Raw genomic sequence first — 18,026 nt, forward strand, 5'->3', positions numbered from 1 at the left:
GCAAATACAGTACAGTACTGTGTTAAACGTAAACCAAGAAAAAAATAAACAAAGTTTAAAAAAAAGATTTAACAAGGTAAGGAAACCATTTCTGTGCTTATTTCATTTAAATTAAGATGGTTAAAGACAGCATATTTATTCTACATAGTATAGTTTCAAAGGTGAATTAAGTTAATGTTCAGTTGTAAACTTTTGAAAGAACAACCATACCATTTTGTTCAGAGTTACGAACAACCTGCATTCCCGATTTGTTCATAACTCGGAGGTTCTACTGTATTTCAGGAATAATCCCAATGTGTAACAACATGAGCAGAGCCTGTCCCTGCAAACAGGGTCAAAGGAAACCAGATGAACTTTCCCTTTGGCTCACTAAAAGTTTCCTAGCAGGAAGATTCAGGGGAAGGGCCACTCGTATAAGGTCACAAATGTAAATATTAGCAGAGCTGGGAACGGAACCTGGGAGTCCTGATTCATAGTTGTCTCTCCTGTTCTAGCCCATTAGACCCTACTCCTCATGCAGAGTGCAGAAGAGAACCCAAGAGTCCTGATTCCTAGTCTCCCTGCTCTCACTATTACACCATACTGCCCACACAGCAACAGTGCAATACCCCAAAGATCCCACCCCACAGATAACACCCCCACACATTCCCCAATCTGCAGCCCACCTCTCTGTATCCAGAAATATTCCATACCCTGAGCACTACTTTGAAATCCTGAGACTTCACATCAGCAGCTCTCACTGCCTTATAGCTACAGGTCCCATGGCTGCCTCCCTGAATAATGTCCCCTTATCCCCACCATGAGGGGCCTTCGGAGCTGCAGAGATGGTCAGACACAAACCGCGACTGGGTATTTTTACCTCTTCTCTACATTGGAAAGTGTGTGTGGAATCCACAGAAATGTCTCCCAACTAATCCCTTTGCCTGCTCCCTCCAGACTCTGAAATGACCCATCTCTCTAGGACCCAGCGTTTCCTCCTCCCTGGCCCCCACCAACCTCCCACCACTGAAACCCCAACCATCAACCTGCCTTCTGACTCTACCCAGACCCTCCTCAAATGCAGCACATTTACACTTTGCTGCAGGAGGGCACAGACCCATTTACCCACAGGGAGAGCTCCCAACACCTTCTATCTTGTGTAGAATTTCTGGTGAGACATTAGCTCCAACTTTGTCTTGTAGCTTTTCCCACAGACAGAACAGCTATAGGGTGATTCTCCTGTGTGGGTTCTCTGATGTTTAGTGAGGACTGAGCTCTGACTGAAGTTTTTCCCACATTGGGTGCATTTATAGGGTCTTTCTCCAATGTGGATTCTCTGATGTCTACAGACAGATGAGCTGTGCTTGAAGCTTTCCCCACACGCAGGGCATTTATAGGGTCTCTCTCCCGAATGGACTCTATGATGTACAATTAAATTTGAGCCACGAGAGAAGTTTTTCCCACACTCAGAGCATTTATAGGGTGTCTCTCCTGTATGAACTCTCAGATGTGCAGTGAGCTTTGAACTATGACTGAAGCTTTTCCCACACTCGGGGCATTTATAGGCGCTTTCTCCACTGTGGATTCTCTGATGTTTAGTAAGGTCTGATTTCACCTTGAACATTTTCCCACAGTTGAGGCATTTAAAGGGTTTCTCTCTCTTGTGGATTCTTTGATGTACAATCAGGTTTGATCTCCGACTGAAGTTTTTCCTGCAATCAGCACATTCATACGGTTTCTCTTTAGTGCAGATTCTTGGCTGGATCGTAGTTTCATTCAGGTTATTCAGATCTCCATCTCGGTGAGTGGATTTACACGATCTCTGCTCTTGGTGGTTCCCCTGCTGCCTCTCTGGTCTGGGCTGACTCTCACAGGCATGTCCCTGCTCCGGACTCTGGGAAACTTCCTCTTCACGTCTTCCCAGTAAGGTCCCCTGCAGTTCCACTTGCTCAGGACCTTCCTGCCCAGGGTTCTTCTCCTCATTACACCCACCAACCCATCACCTGCTAAGATAGAGAGAGAATCCAGACATGAGTCCTTCCCTGTGCCAGGGAGAAAGGGAAGCTCAGGAAGGGGAATGGAAAAGGGGTGGAACAAACAGGAATAACTCTTGGGGAGATGAAAAGGACAGGAGCCATGAGTGACGTATGTCATGAGGACACAATACCTGCCGGGGACAATCCTGAACTCAGTGAGGTGAGGCAGAAAGCAAGAAGCTCAGGGCCCTTTGTGGGAATCCCAGCTGTTTATGCCAATCATGGATGGTTTGTGAATCCATTTAACCAACTCCTCACCTGTGCAAGTGTTTTTGAAGAGCTCCCTTTCCACATAGCCCCATGGTTCTTCCCCTTGTTCCAGCTGGGGGATCACCTCAGGTCTGGGAATGGGAAATGCTGCTCCAGGGAAAGAAAAGAGGTGAAACCAGGTGTGACGCTATATGAAATATGGGAGATATTATTGATACCAAATTTATAAAATTGTAAGCAATCTGACCAGATATGCCATGTAAAGTGTCTGTGAAAATGTTATAATTTGTTAAGTATGATAATTTTGTTTATATGTTTGTATCACCTTTGTATTATGAGTTATAGATGTGTAGGGTACATCTGTATTTCAAAACTTGTGCCGTGTTTCTGGGTGACACCCCCAAGACAGATTGGCATCAGCACTGCCTAGCCTGTTCAATGGCCTATCAAGGGTCATCAGCTGTACAATGAACCCACTGAAAGAAGCCAGGGACTACACCTTATGAGCCAGCAAGTCATGTAGGGGCATGCCTATGGAAGAGAACTCTAAGGCTTTTCCATGCCATGTGCTAGGCACTAGCGTAGCTAGCGGGGTGCAGGGGAAAGCAGCCACTTCCAGCTGCTTTTGGAAAAATGGGGGATGGGCGAGGGGGGGCGCAGGCTGGCGGCCCGCAGCGCAGCCCGGCAGCCGGGCCGGAGGGCGGAGCGAGGGGGGACGCAGGCTGGCGGCCCGGCAGCTGTGGCCGGGCTGGAAGAGCGAGGGGGGACGCAGGCTGGCGGCCCGGCAGCCGCAGCCGGGCCGGAGGAGTGAGGGGGGACACAGGCTGGCGGCCTGGCAGCCGCAGCCGGGCCGGAGGAGTGAGGGGGCGCCCAGGCTGGCAGCCCACAGTGCGGCCGGCAGCCATGGGGGGGCGGCGGGCGCGGCCAGAGGAGTGGGGGAGGGGGGTGCAGCATGGCGGCCGGAGGAGCAAGAGGGGGGGCCACGGGGGTGGCACGGCAGGGCCGGAGGAGCCATGGAGGGGGAGGGTCGATGCGGCTGGAGGAGGAGCCAAGGGGGCGTGGCCAGAGGAGGAGCCAAGGGGGGGCGCCTTTTTTATCTTTGGTCCCCCTCCTCTGAAAAGCTGGCTATGCCACTGGTGCTAGGCAGCTTTTGTTTGGGACACAGGAAGTACAAGCCACATGGCAAAAATATATAAAGAGAAGCTGTATCATCTCCATTTTGTCTTCATTCCTGCTTCTTACCTCTGGAGTAACTTTTCTACAAACTGAAGCTCTAAACAAATGACTGAACAACCCATCCAAGCTGTGGATGTGCTCCAGAGGGACTTTCAAGCCAGTAATTCACCAATACTGCTAAGAACCTGAGCACAACAGTGTACCCTTGTTGCCAAGAAGGCTAACGGCATTTTGGGCTGTATAAGTAGGGGCATTGCCAGCAGATTGAGGGACGTGATCGTTCCCCTTTATTCGACATTGGTGAGGCCTCATCTGGAGTACTGTGTCCAGTTTTGGGCCCCACACTACAAGAAGGATGTGGAAAAATTGGAAAGAGTCCAGCGGAGGGCAACAAAAATGATTAGGGGTCTGGAGCGCATGACTTATGAGGAGAGGCTGAGGGAACTGGGATTGTTTAGTCTCCAGAAGAGAAGAATGAGGGGGGATTTGATAGCAGCCTACAACTACCTGAAAGGGGGTTCCAAAGAGGATGGAACTCGGCTGTTCTCAATGGTGGCAGATGACAGAACAAGGAGCAATGGTCTCAAGTTGCAGTGGGGGAGGTCTAGGTTGGATATTAGGAAATGCTATTTCACTAGGAGGGTGGTGAAGCACTGGAACGCGTTACCTAGGGAGGTGGTGGAGTCTCCTTCCTTGGAGGTTTTTAAGGCCCGGCTTGACAAAGCCCTGGCTGGGATGATTTAGTTGGGAATTGGTCCTGCTTTGAGCAGGGGGTTGGACTAGATGACCTCCTGAGGTCCCTTCCAACCCTGATATTCTATGATTCTATGATTTGGACTTTGAAGTCTTATGTGTGTGTCTGATTGCTTGACCATTTAACAATTCCCATCTTGTTCTTTTCTTTTCTTATAAATCTTTAGTGTTAGATACTAAAGGATTGACTGGCAGCATGGTATTTTGGGTAAGATCCAAACTAATATTGATCTGGTAATGTGGCTGGCCCTTTGGGGTCAGAAGAACATTTTGTTTAAATAACTTCTCACTTTACTGGACCTAGGTGGTGATTGGGAGCCAGAGAACTGTAATGCAATAAAGGGGGCTGTGTGATTTCATTTTTTCAGCTTCTTGATAACTAATGTGGGGGATCAGAAGCACAGTTTGTGACTGGTTGGTGAGTCTAATTTCAGTGTTAACCACCAGTTTTGGAAGTATCTGCTCTCCTTTTTTCAGCCTGCCCTGCCCTTGGCATTTTCAGTGAGGGCTTCCCTAGACACCCTGGGTCACGCCAGGGTTTTACAGTTACTCAGAGACACAGATGTTTCCAGGTGTGCTGGGTGGGAGGGTGCCCTTGTATAAAGCCAACAGATGAGGAAATGTTCCTGGATATCCTTTGGAGAGATTGAATGGTTCCTAGGAGATGTGTACATTCAGGGATCTCCACTCTGAGGGATTTTAAGAATCTGGCATAGCTCTTACCACTTTGCAACCCTGCTGAGACCAGAGCCCTTACCAGGCACAGAGCCAGTCCTGGGAAGAGCAGGACACACAAAATCTCCAAATGTGAGAATGAGCCCATGTTTAAAAAGACGAGGAACACACCACCATCGTCTCTCTTGGATGGGGTGGATTAACATCTTCCCCCCATCTCCAAATTGCCTTTTCCCTGGAAGAGGAATAGAGGTGACAGGCTGTCTCTCAAGAGTTCTGGGGACTACTGGGCTGATTCCCCTGAAATCTAGGGGACCAGGAAAGAACCCTGAGTACAAGCTGATTTTGGTTCATCAGAGATCCTCCTGCTTCTAATGCCCGAGGGGACAGGATTTCTTACCCAGCAAGGACACATTCTCATAATTCTCCTGCATCACATCCATGTAGAGGGTTCTCTGACATGGGTCCAGCAGAGCCCACTCCTCCTCCGTGAAATACACAGCCACCTCCTCGAAGGTCACCGGCCCCTGAAATAGCCAGAGTCCCCCACTCAGGACCTGTTCCCCCATCCACAATCCCCCAGCTCAGTCTCAGGCAGTGTGATGGGGGTAAGGTTGCCAACTGTCATATCACAGAAGCCCAAACACCCTTGCCCTGCCCTGCCCCTTCCCTAAGACCCCGCCCCTTTCATGAGGCCCCGATCCGCTCATTCCATCCCCCCTCCCTCCGATACTCACTGTCCTCCACCTTCACTCACTTTCACCGGGCTCAGGCAATGGTTTGGGGTGTGGGAGGCGATGCAAGCTCTGGGGCCGAGGGGTTCAGAGTGTGGGAGGGGGCTCCGGGCTGAGCCTGGGGTAGGTGTGCAGGAGGGGGTCTGGGGTGCAAGCTCGGGGGGGGAGGGGGAGTTGGGTGCTAGACCAGGCTCAGGGCTGGAGGGGACTGGAGTGTGGGATGGGGTGTGGGGTGCAGGCTCTGAGAGGGGGCTCAGGGCTGGGGCAGGGGATTGGGATGTGGGAGGGGGCAGGACCGGCTCTAGGTTTTTTGCTGCCCCAAGCTCAGGTGGGGCTGGGGCTCGCAGGTGGCGCTGGAAGCGGAGAGAGTGATGTCACCTTCTCCCAGTGCCTGCAGGGGCTTTACCCCCTTCCCCGCCCGGCCACGCAGAGAAGCCCCAATATAAGGGGTGGCACAAGGCAGCGCAGTTGCCAGTGCGCAGATGAGGCGGCGCAGCCCCTGCTCCCCAGCAGGACTCACCCTCTCCTCCCCAGGTAACGGCTGGGCCCTGGCAGCTCAGCATCCCAGGGCTGGGGCTTCCCCTTCCCATTGCGGCCGGGGCGCGGCACCCTCGCCCCGTCTAAGTGGTGCAGCTCCGAAAGCACAACTGCCCCGGATAAAAAGGATGGCCGGAATGCCGCCCCTGGAAATGTGCTGCCCCGAGCACGTGCTTGCTTTGCTGGTGCCTAGAGCCGGTCCTGGGAGGGGGTGACAGATGCAGGCTCTATGAAGGAGTTTGGGTGCAGGACAGGGCTCCAGGCAAGGCAGAGGGGTGGAGTACAGGAGAGGGTGCAGGCATTAGGAGGGAGTTTGGGTGCAGGAGGAGGCTCAGGGCTGGGGCAGGGAGTGGGGATGTGGGGGGGGGGTGAGGGCTCCAGCCGGGAGGCGCTTACCTCAGGCGGCTCCCAGGTGGCAGCGCAGTGGGGATAAGGCAGGCACCCTGCCTGCCCTGGCTCTGTGCCACTCCTGGAAGTGGCCGACAAGTCCCTGCAGCACCTGGGGGGCCCAGTGGACTCTGTGCTCTGCCCCTGCCTGCAGGCACTGCCCCCGCAGCTCCCACTGGCTGCAGTTCCCAGCCAATGGGAGCTGCAAAGTCGGCACTCGGGGTGCAGGCAATGCACGGAGACCCCTGCCCCCACTCCCCACCCGCCGCAGAGACATGCTGGCCACTTCCAGGAGCAGTGCAGAGCCAGGGAAGGCAGGGAGCCTGTCTTAGCCCCGCTGCGCTGCCGGACTTTTCGCAGCCTAAAATCTCCCAGTTGGCTTCAGTAGCCTCCAGGAGACTGATTCCAAGAGACTCCTGGCGAAACCAGGAGGGTTTGCAACCCCAGATGGGGGGGTGCTCCCTGCACGGGCCCTGCAAGAGCTGAATTGGGCTAGTTGAGCCCAATCAGCTAATTCGGCTGCCAACAGGGGAGCGTTAAGCTAGAGGCAGCTAATTAGAGAGAGGCTCACTGTGCAGGGACAGGCGGGGCCTATATAAACCAGGAAGCTGGCTACAGACAGGGGCAGCAGGCAGGCAGGCAGGCTGCAGTCACTCCCTGGGAGGAGGGAGCTTGGCTTGGCAAACCCAGAGAAGGGAGAGATTCAGAGAGGGTGGTAAAGCTCAGGGGGAAAGCAGCGAGGTATGGGGTAGACCAGACTTGGGCTGCTGATGAGAGAACCCTTGAGCCAGGACCCAGAGTAGAGGTGGGGCCCGAGTCCTCCTACCAGCCACTGAAGAAGTGGTACTGGCAGGGCAGTGAACAGGGAGACTGCCTGAGCCCCGGATTGTCAAGAGGGACTTTGGTACCCTGGAAGGGGGGGGAACACGTAGGGTGATCAGGCCTGAGTCATGAAGTGGAGACTGCAGTTCCAGCAGTGAGAGGGGCCCGCAGGATGATGGGAGAGACACTGACAGAGGAGAAGCTAATCCCCCGAGCTGCCAGGAGGAGGTGCCACATGCCACGAGTTAACCCCACTACAGGCAGGGCTGGAAAATCTCCCTGCTTACTCTGGGGAAGAAGGGTAAAGAATCAGTGGGGGGAAGAAGTAACCCGGGGGGAGGATTGAGGAGGGGAAATGGGGATGTGGTGGGGACAGTGGGGATGGGAAGTGTTGGGGGGGGGAGATGAGAGGTAGTAGAACAGGGACTGTTTCTAATGAGCCCCAGATTTCATCAGCTCAACCTCTGCAAATATGGGGGGGGGATTTCTGGGGTCAGGTGGGAAGGGGAGGGGGCAGAGTAATGAGCAAATGGAGGGCAAAGGGTAAAGCAACTCAGTGCAGGTCTGGGGCATCTGCAACTCCCATGACCCCCATCTCTGTCTCTGCATCCCTCTTACCCTTCCTACACATCCCCACCCCACACACCACAGTGCAGCCTACAGAGGAATCTCCCTGCCACCCCCCAGCTGCCACCTATACAGACCACAGTCCGGGGGCAGCAGCTTCCCATGCGGCTTACTCCTTGAGAGAGGCAGTTTGAGATTCAAGCCCATCCCCTGACTTTCCAGAGAGCTCATGGCTGCTGTGCAAGGGCAATGGGCCTCTGATATCCGCACATCCAGGGTTTTGTGTCCTCACACAGGGGAATGTCCCCCCCCCCCGGGAATGTAGCTGGATATCAGGCCCCTCATTCACAGAACCCAGCAGAGAGATTTCATTTCCTCTTCTCCTCCCCTTCTACTTGCCCTGTCCCCCCAGGAATTCACTCCAGACCAAACCCACCATCTCCTACCTGAGCTTGTTCCACTTCAGCCATTTCCCTTCCCTGTCCCCTGGGAGAATAGGACAATCTGGAGTGAGACATGGACGTTATTCTTCAGCCTGTCAGGGTGAGAAGGACAAGGGGAGGGAGGTTTTAGAAGGGGCTTTGGTTCATTTCACACCCCAATACCACCATCCCCATCCCCCCCAGCTCTTTCCCTGCAGACAGAGGATTTAGACTCTGCCAGGCTGGGAAAACATTTGCTGGTTCAAGCAGGTAATAAAGTGAGCATCAGCCTTTGAATTTACACCCATAGTTCTGCACCCACAGTTATTTTCCAGCTATTCCTCTCCCCCACTGAGTGTGCAAAAGGAATCCGTGTGCACAGCTGCAGCTCTGTGCCCATGACACTGCCCTAGCGGAGGGCGCATTTGGGGGCTAATTCCCAGGCACATGTCACTGTTTTACCCCTTTCATTGGGTTTGGGGCAGTGCCCCTTTTCTGTGGGAAACCAACTAACCCATCACCCCACTGCAGCCCTGCCCTTCTCTAGGGCTTTCCCTGGAGAGCTCTCAAAGGGCTTCACCTCCCAACCCCTGGGCAGTGGGTCCGGCTCAGGCCCAGCCCAGGGACAGACCCAGAGACCTGCCCAAGGGGGTCAGACAGCAGGGACCCAGCTCCCTGTGCCCCTGACTGGAGCTTTTCCCCAGAGATCTCCCAGCGCTGTGCAGAGGGGCCCAGCCTCCCCTCCTGACCCCAGCATGGTCCCCTGGGTCTCTGCATCCCCTGCACGCTCCAGCTCGGTAGCCGGGGCAGGCAGAGCCCGGGGCTGCCCCAGGAGCCAGTCCCAGTTGGGCTGGGCACAGAGTGGGGTTAATGCAGGTCTCTTTCCAGCACAGACCCCGCTGCAGCCGCTGCTCGGTCCCACTCCCAGCTCCCAGCCAATGGAGGCGGCGGCAGCAGCAGCGTCTTACCTGGGAAGCTCCGACCCCGAGCAGAGCGAGAGGCAGCAAGTGCAGCCTCCGTAGCCCCCTGGTGGCACCAGCTAATGAAACCCGCTGCCCGTGGGCTGGGAACGTGGCATGTGTCTGGATCCGGGGTGTCCTGACAAAACCTGCTACCAGACAGAATGTGCTGCGTGGCTTGTATGTTTGAATCACTAAAAACATTGTCCAGGGAAACATTTGCATTCTATTGATATGATTAAACATGTGTTCTGGCAGTACCTTCTCCAAGGATTACTGGGTCATGGGGGGGAGGGGGGGCAGATTGACATATTTAGAGATATTACTAACACCAGAGAGCTATGTCCCTTATATGCAAACGTTTGAGCTATAATTTTGAGGAAAAAATTAACTGTACAGTTGGTAAAGCAGCTTCTTAAAGAGATGGTTTATGAACTCATATGTGTATTGCGCACAGGGACTGAGCATCTGCTGAAGCCGCTGGCCTCGCTCTTGCCTCACATGGAATTAAAATCTGCTGCCTGCTGTTCACAGAGGGGCAAAGGGAGCACATGGGGGATGGAAGGAATGGGCAGGGTCTGGAAACTGACTGTGGTGGGGCGGGGTGTGTGTGTCAAACAACAGCAGGAGGCCGGGGCAGGGAGGGGGCCCATGGGCAAAATCAGGGATGTGGGCAGCGGGGCCATTTCAGGTGTGTGTGGGGGGGAGAGACTTTAACCATTATTCCATTCCAGGGGCTACTTGAGGACTAATGACCCACCACAGTTTGGCAGAAAGTAGCATGTTTATTACACTGAGAGCTAAGCTCAAAAGAAGGGGGGGGCACACTCACCCTTGCATACTCACACTCCCAGGACAGGCACAGCACTGGAGATGTCAGGATCCTTCAAGGTAAGTGTCCCACAGCACAGCGATGGACGGTGTGATGAAGGTAAGTCTTCCCGAGGCACGATGGAATACAACGCGGCGAACCACTGGCCAGGTGGTCCGGGCGAAGGGCCTTCATAGGAGGTACAAGCTTGTAAGTGCACTCCTGAGCACATGGCCCCTTCCCCTTTTAAGTACCTGCTCCTTATGGTCTGTGACTAGAGATGACTTGGTTGCGTCTGGCTGGTCACACTCCACCTCGGCCAGTGTCCATGCAGCGTCCATGCATTGGGTGTGTGAGTGCTGCCTAATTAGAGTCCCAGACACCTTGTCTACCTGGAAGCTCTTCTGATCTTCCAGCTGTTCAACCAGCCCATTCATCCCACAAGCATTCCAGGAGGGAGGGGGAGGGGGAAAGCCACTTCACCGGTATTCAAAGAGGGAGAGGAGACAAAAGCGGGGGGGAGTGTAACAGACCTTTTGAGCATACAGGTCATACAGATCACTGCTGCTCCTACAACAGTTTTAAGTATAATTTAAACAATATTTGTGGTGGTGGCAGCTCAGGCTTTTTTCTTCACAGCAGGGAAAGATTACAAGTTCTCTGTTCTGCAGCACGGCTCTTGCACCCTGGCTGTGCTTTACTTTCTGCATTTATCTAAGTGTGGACAATGGAAAAAATCAGTTCTACAACTTTTAATTCATTTCACTTTTAACGTCCTAGTGCGCCAATGTTTAGGTTTCAAACACTGCACAGGAATCTTGGTCTAAGAACTATTTTCACTCAGATATGTCGCCTTTTAAAAAAGGTTTTGGAACCTTTAGTAGTCTATGGTTTTATAACTTATATTTTTTTAAAAGCTAAGTTATTGGTGCTGGAACGAGGGGTACTGGGGGTGCAGCACCCCCTGGCCTGAAGTGGTTTCCATCACATACAGGGCCAGCACAGTGGCTGCATGATCTCTAGATTATTCTTGGACATGACATTTTTGGAGATCTTTCTAATTCATCATGAAAGACATTTTCAGGTTATGTTTTGTAACTTGGTCTTTCACCACTAACATAAATGAGCTGATGCTAAACTACAGGGGTTAAAATGAACATTTAAAAGTTTGTCAAGGGCGAAAGTAGCATTAGAAAGAAAGTATGTGCATTAATTAACAAAGGAAGGGGGGTGAAACTAATGATGGCTCAAAAGTAACTGAGGTACCAAACTTTAAAAAAAAATCTCGTAAAAAGTCAACTCACTACATAAATTAAACGATGGATGTTAGCAGCATGGATTTACAAATGTTGGCAGCCAAATCTTACACATTGTTCAGATTGGCTTGGGTTTGTGTGCCCTGAAGGGTTAATACAAATAGTGATGATAAATACAAAGGATTAAGTTGGAAGGATTTGAGAGAGTAAACATCATATCAATGAAATTCACGGATGGTACTCAAGTTTGTGAGACTCTGCCACCCTCAGAAATATTAAAGAGTAAGTAAACAGGAGCTAAGATTACTTACCAGTCGGAAGAGAAGGACATACAGCACAGGAGACACACAGCTATAAAATGGCTGCTTAGGGGCAGCAGTTGCTTGTATCTGCACAAAAGGACCAGTAGTTCCTCAAAAGGTGTTGGGAGATCCTAGAAAAGTGCAACCCTGAGGAGATTTGGTAAGATCAAGGCATTCACAGAGGAATCAGTATTTGTGTGTAACAGCCTATATAGCCCTACCCCAGTGGTCCCCAACCACGAGCCACGGAGGACCGTGGAGGCGGACGAGCATCCACCGAAATGCCGCTGACAAGTGGCAACGTCAATAGGCGTCATCGCCAAAATGCCGCCGAGAAGCAGCGTCATCCAGAGGCATCGCCGCCGAAATTCAGCAGCATTTCGGCGGCGACATCTCTGGATGACACTGTTTCTCGGCGGCATTTTGGCAGATGCTTGTCTGCCGGCCAGTACGCGGGCGCACTTAGACACCCCGGCGGGCGCCATGGCGCCCACGGGCACCGGGTTGGGGACCCCTGCCCTACCTGGTAACCTGACCCAAAGCCCAGTGTAGGTAAAGGAAAAACTCTCAGACAAGTGGAACTAACTGGCAGAATTAATGGCCACACTGGGGTACTGCCAGATTGGAGAATTGGAAAAAATGGGAAAGTTTTAAGCATAATGTAAGTAATATTTGTGGCGTGACGTCATATGTTTTTTGACGGCAGGGCAAGATCCCAGGTGGTCATTCTTCAGCACTGCTCTTGCAGCCTGAAACTTGAGCTAGCTGTGGGGATAATTATTCCCCGAATGTGTGTGGGGCAGCAGCCCCCTCCTCCCCTGCCTGAGCAACCCTTTGTCTACTGGTGCCACAAGGGGCTTGCTCCTGCCTTTGTAACATGTCAGCATGTGAAGGTGAGGGTCAGTCTAGGCAGATCATGATGAAATTTGCAGCAGGCATCTTCTGACCTAAGCGCAGATTGCTGTGGGACAGAGTGACAACCAATTCAAGCTTGTTGGTGGCATTCACGGCGCAGTCGCAGATGGTGGAGCTCCGGTTCTGGGCCCGAGAAACAAGCACCAATTGGGGAGATCATCATCCCACACCTGCAGTGGCTGTAGAACTTCTGGATGCACAAGGCCACATTCCTGGATTTTTGTGCAAAACTCACCCCAGTCCTCCACCGTAGGGACACCAAAATGAGAGCTGCACTGACAGTGGAGAAATGAGTGTCAATCGCACTGTGGAAACTTTAAATGCCCGATTGCAACTGGTCAGTCAGAGTCTCTCAACTAAATACAGGGTGGAACAGATTCGTGGTAAGTAGTTAACACATATCAGAAGAGACCATTCCATGTCAAGTGGCCTGTTACCACCTCCAGTCAAAGGGGCGTTAGTGGATTACACACAGTTGTTTCTTACAACGCTGGGAAAAGGGAGTTGGAGCGAGGACTCGGATCCTTTCGCTCTCCGATTCCACCAGGGTAGTGTGGAAGCCAGGAAAGTTCCCCACAATAGCAGAACCATTCCCCCACTTACACAATTGGTGTCACGAACAAGATCCTATCTGTAGGATTTGCCCCATTGGTTTACTGGTTGAGTTCTGGTAGCACTGTCCAGGTCTGGTCGAGAACCCTACACTGGCTGGAATTGAAGCACTACAGGCCCAGTTTGCAAGGGAGCTGGGCTCTAGGACAAAGAACAGGACAGCAGAGTATGGGGGAAAGGGAGGTTGTCTCTTAGAGTCTTACGGTGATGCAGTTACCGCAGCAAGGAGGCAGAGCATTAGTGAAACCTCCAGGAAACTGGGAGTAGGATCCAGGCATCTCATGGGAAGCGAAGGCCTGCGATGGAGGACATCTGAGAGCCCTACAGCTGCTCTGTGGCCCTGGAAAATGTCACAATTCTGCCCGGGAGTCACTGGATTCCTCACAGAGCTGGGCACAGAGCAGGAAGAGGGGACAGACGCTGGAGATGCTGCCAGGGAGGAGATGGGCTGCTCCCCCTCTGGAAGTGTCTATGTATCCAGCTTCTCAGAAGACACGGAGTCTGAGCCCAGAGACACTCAGAGCCGCAAGAGCAAAGACATGAGGCACCTGAATCAACCCCCCCCTTCTAAAGCCACATGGGCAGAGACATCAGCGAAAGGGCTGGATACAGGGAGTGAGCGATTCCTGCTAAGCGGGAGCAAATAAGGGGGAAACTAACCCAGTCTGGGGCACTCTGCTCAGAGCTGGAGAGCAGAGGAAATTCCAGGGATACGCCGGGAGATGACATAGAGATGCACAACAAACATTTAATCAGGAATTTATTTGGAAAATCAAAAACCCATTGAGGTAAAAACTTCACTGAGTTTTCATTGAGGTTAACCTGAAACCTGAATACCCTGAAACACGAGACCCTCTCCCCTCCCCGACCATCCTGAAACAAGGAGAAACTCCCACCCAGGGCAGTTGTTTCAGGAATAATCTGAGTGTGTAACAGCCTGTGCCTGAGAACAAGGACAAGGGAACCTAGCTAAAACCCTTCCCTTCAGCTCTGTAACACACTCCCCCTGACAGAGACCCGGCAAGGAACAGGAGAATGTCACATAATAATACAACGCATTACAATAATGGTAATAATGCAACTTTCCTCCCATGGTGCCTCTTTCCTCCTGAGCCACTGAATACACAGTAACTAGTGACAATCTCATAGCTCCATGGGGTGGTGAGTGACTGCTAGTATGTGCGTTGTAGGGATGAAACAATAGATGCACAGAGAGGAGGGGACGTGGCTGGTACAAGATCACACCAGGAGACACTAGCAGAGTTGGTTATTGAACCCAGGACTCCCAGTCCTCCCTGCTCTAACCCATTAGACCTCATTCCCCTCTCAGAGCCGGGGTCCTGTGTCCCGATGCCCCCTGCTCTCCCTATTATACCATACTGCCCTCGTAGGAACAGTGCAAAACCCCACCTCGCTGGGGAATCTCCACCATGAATTCCCAAATTTCCCCCACCCTGTCTGCAGAGGATTCCAATAAACGGTGAATTGCTCTGATATCCTGTCACTGCAGATTGGCAGCTCTCTGCTTTATCACTATGGCCCCACAGGGCCCCTCGCTGCTTCCCTAAATAAATCCCCCTGCCACAAGAGGGCTTAGGAGCTACAGAGACAACTCAGACGCAAACTGCAATGCAGCATTTTTACTTTTTCTCTACATTGGAAAGTGTGTGGGGAACCTGCAGAAATGTCTCCCCACTAATCCCATTGCCTGCTCTCCCCAGACCCTGAAATGACCCATCTCCCACCGTACCCAGTGTTCTCTCCTCCTCTGGCCTCCACCAACCACTCCCCACTGAAACCCAAACCATCTGCCCACCTGCTGCCCCTACCCAGACCATCTGCTATTGCAGCATATTTATACTTTGCTTTGGAAGGGCAGAGACCCGTTGCCTCACAGGGAGAGCTCCTGCCACATGCTATCCTGTGTGGAGTTTCTGGTGGGACATTAGAGAGACCTTCACCTTGTAGCTTTTCCCACAGACAGAACATTTATAGGGTGTCTCTCCCGTGTGGGTTCTCTGGTGTGAAATAAGATGCGATTTCCGAGTGAAACTTTTCCCACAGACAGAACATTGAAAGGGTGTTTCCCCGGTATGGATTCGCCGATGTCTAATAAGGCCTGAGCTGTCACAGAAGCTTTTCCCGCATTCAAGGCAGTGATAGGGTCTTTCCCCCGTGTGGATTCTCTGATGTACAAGAAGGATGGAGCTCAGCTTGAAGCTTTTCCCACAGTCGGGGCATTTATAGGGTCTTTCTCCGGTATGGATAATTTGATGTCTATTAAGGTGTGAGCTATAACTGAAGCGTTTCCCACAGTCAGAGCAGCGATAGGGTTCTTCTCCCTTGTGGGCTCTCTGGTGTGAATCAAGGTGTTTAATAAGTTGTGAGCTCCATCTGAAATGTTTCCCACAGTTGGGGCACTTATGGGGTTTTTCTCCCGCATGGATTGTCTGGTGTTTAACAAGGTTTGAGAAGTGAGTGAACCGTTTCCCGCAGTCAGGGCAGCTATAGGGTCTCTCTCCCGTGTGGACTCTCTGATGTACAGTAAGGTTTGATCTCTGATTGAAGCTTTCTCCACAGTCAGAGCAGACATAGGGTGTCTCTCCGGTGTGGATCCTCTGATGTTTAGTCAGGGCTGAGCCATCACTGAAGCTTTTCCCACACTTGGGGCAGTTATAGGGTTTCTCTCCTGTGTGGACTCTCTGATGGACAAGAAGGTTTGAACTCCGATTGAAGCTTCTGTCACACTCAGCACACTGATACAGTTTATCTTTGGGGCAGATTCTCGGCTGCATCAAGTCTTTATTAAGGTCTTTCAAACTGCCCCCCTGGTGAGTGGATTTATCCTGTCTGTTCCCTGGGTGGGTTCCCTGCTGCATGTCTGCCCTGTGCTGACTCTCACAGGCATCTCCTTGCTCAGGACTGTGGGACATGTTCTCTGATAATGCTCTGTGCCGTTGCACTTGCTCAGGACCTTCCTGAGGCAGATTCCCCACTTCGTTCTCACTCCGCGTCCCATCACCTGCTGGGACAGAGAGAGAATCCAGACAGGAGTCACTCCCTGCACTGGGGGAATGAAAACCTCAGAAAGGGTAAAGGAAAATGGGGGGAAAAATCAGAATAACTGCTGGGGAGATTGAAAAATCAGTAGGGGACTCCCCCCAAACTCTGTTTCTCCTCAGGAAAGGAGGGGACCAATTCTGACTCCACATCCCATCTGAACACTGTGGGGGACCGCCAGGTGTCAGTCAGGGTGGGTGGGAAGCCATGTGTAACTTCTGCCATGAGGATATGACACCTGCTGGGCATAATCCGGACCTGGGTGAGTTGACACAGAACTGAACGAGACCGGGGTTTACCATGATTCTGATACAGAGTTGTTTTCCAGATGTGCTGGGTCCAGGTAAATCTAAGGGACCAGAGAAGAACCCTGAGCAGAAATGGACCCAGGACTTCTAATACCCAAGAGGACAGGAATCCTTACCCAATGCGGTCACGTTCTCATAGTTCTCCTGCATGACGTCCCTGTAGAGAGCTCTCTGATGGGGGTCCAGCACAGCCCACTTCTCCTCCGTGAAATACACAGCCAGCTCCTCAAAGGTTACCGACCCCTGAAACAGCCAGAGTCCCCCACTCAGAACTTGCTGCCCCCGTCACAGTCCCACCAGTTCAGTCACAGGCAGGGCTGAAAAATCCCCCTTCCCAGAGACGAAAGTGAAGTTTCTCAAAGCTTTCATTAAAAACACACAGTTTCTGTGTGGAAAATGTGATGCCCAGATGCCAACTCTGGTAATTTTAGCATGAGTCTCATGATATTTAGCTGGGATTTTTAGAAGTTTCTCACAAAGATCTCACAGTTAGTGGCACAGAACTCGCACATTTTCCCCTTGCTCCACATGGCTGTCATCTTTCCATGACTTTCAGGGGGGCTGGACTCGCACTGCCCTTATTCAAAATGGCACTATTTCCCTGAAATTTTGGCATGTGGAAGTGAGGCTGCCCCTAGTAAAGATGGCCATCAGCTCCCATTGTTTTCAATGAGACTGAAGCCCTGCTCCTCAAGGAATATGGCTGCAGCTCTGGGGTTAGGAGAGTGGATGGGAAACTATGAAGATACACGGAAATATGGGGAGCTATAGGGAGGCTGAAAAGGCACAGGGGGATGGGTGGGAGCTGGAGAGAGGCTGATGAGGTGCCGGGGATTTGGGCATGCAGGGGCATGCGAGATACCAGCTGTGAGAGGTAGCAGACTGGACAGGGAGAGACAGGGGAATAAGAGGACAGGTGGGGAGAGGAGACTCTGGGGAGCCGTGGGGGGTGGGCAGAAGACTGGCTGGGGAAGAGAGGAAACAAAATAGTGGTAAGGGAGGTGGGTGGAGCAGGAATGAAGGACACCTCTCCCGTCCCAGTGGTAGGGGAGAGTCACTGGGCGAGGCAGCATTTTTCCATGTGCACTGTTGCAGGTGGAGTTTTGTCACTGTGATGTGATATGTGTGCATGCACATGTGCGCACACACACACACACTCACCTTACACATACATGCTGGGGCCAGGCAGCTCTCCCCCTCCCCCACCACGTCTCAAAAACCAGAAGGTAAATAACAAAAGATTTATTTTTTTTAAAAAAACTTGTGATTTGCCAATGAACTGGAGAGGCAAACAGGGACATTTTGAAGACAGTTTAGAGAGGAAGCGTGAGAGGCTTTCTTCCCACATACAGTTCTACATTCATTATTGTGATTGCCAGCAATGGCACAGTGGTTTGGGTGTGCCATGTTTTCTGTCCTGGTGGAAGCTAGAAGGGACTTCCTCTGGATGAAGTGCTAGTTGGTGGCTATGCTGGAAGAAAGATTAGTGGTTCGGCAGGACAAGT

The 18,026-nt window shown here is 52.0% G+C and overlaps 1 protein-coding gene across 1 annotated transcript; it reads right to left on the reverse strand.

The window, feature by feature from the left end:
* Positions 1 to 82: 82 nt before the first annotated feature.
* On the reverse strand, positions 83 to 17,321 carry LOC112121744 (zinc finger protein 737-like). Its single transcript, XM_029912999.1, has 7 exons — positions 16,638 to 17,321; positions 15,071 to 16,178; positions 13,814 to 13,838; positions 12,608 to 12,664; positions 5,230 to 5,356; positions 2,274 to 2,372; positions 83 to 1,980 (listed from the first exon to the last, which is right to left on the reverse strand). Exons 1-7 carry the CDS (start codon positions 16,669 to 16,671, stop codon positions 1,130 to 1,132), a joined length of 2,301 nt encoding a protein of 766 aa, XP_029768859.1. The 5' UTR covers positions 16,672 to 17,321; the 3' UTR covers positions 83 to 1,129.
* Between the last annotated feature and the right edge of the window lie 705 nt (positions 17,322 to 18,026).

Source organism: Terrapene carolina, unplaced genomic scaffold (assembly GCF_002925995.2).
Source record: "Terrapene carolina triunguis isolate 2854851 unplaced genomic scaffold, T_m_triunguis-2.0 Scaffold419, whole genome shotgun sequence".
NCBI classification, from domain to species: domain Eukaryota; kingdom Metazoa; phylum Chordata; order Testudines; family Emydidae; genus Terrapene; species Terrapene triunguis.

What these genes read in the sequence shown, in the direction of transcription:
- LOC112121744 (XM_029912999.1), bottom strand. Translation starts at nt 16,671, where the DNA reads ATGCAGGAGAACTATGAGAACGTGACCGCATTGG. An exon ending in CAGAAACTCCACACAGGATA is followed by an intron (nt 13,839 to 15,070) that starts GCATGTGGCAGG and finishes TCTGCTCTCCAG; the next exon opens with CTCTGAGCAGAGTGCCCCAG. An exon ending in CCACCAACAAGCTTGAATTG is followed by an intron (nt 5,357 to 12,607) that starts GTTGTCACTCTG and finishes TGGCTATTTCAG; the next exon opens with GGGCCGGTGACCTTCGAGGA.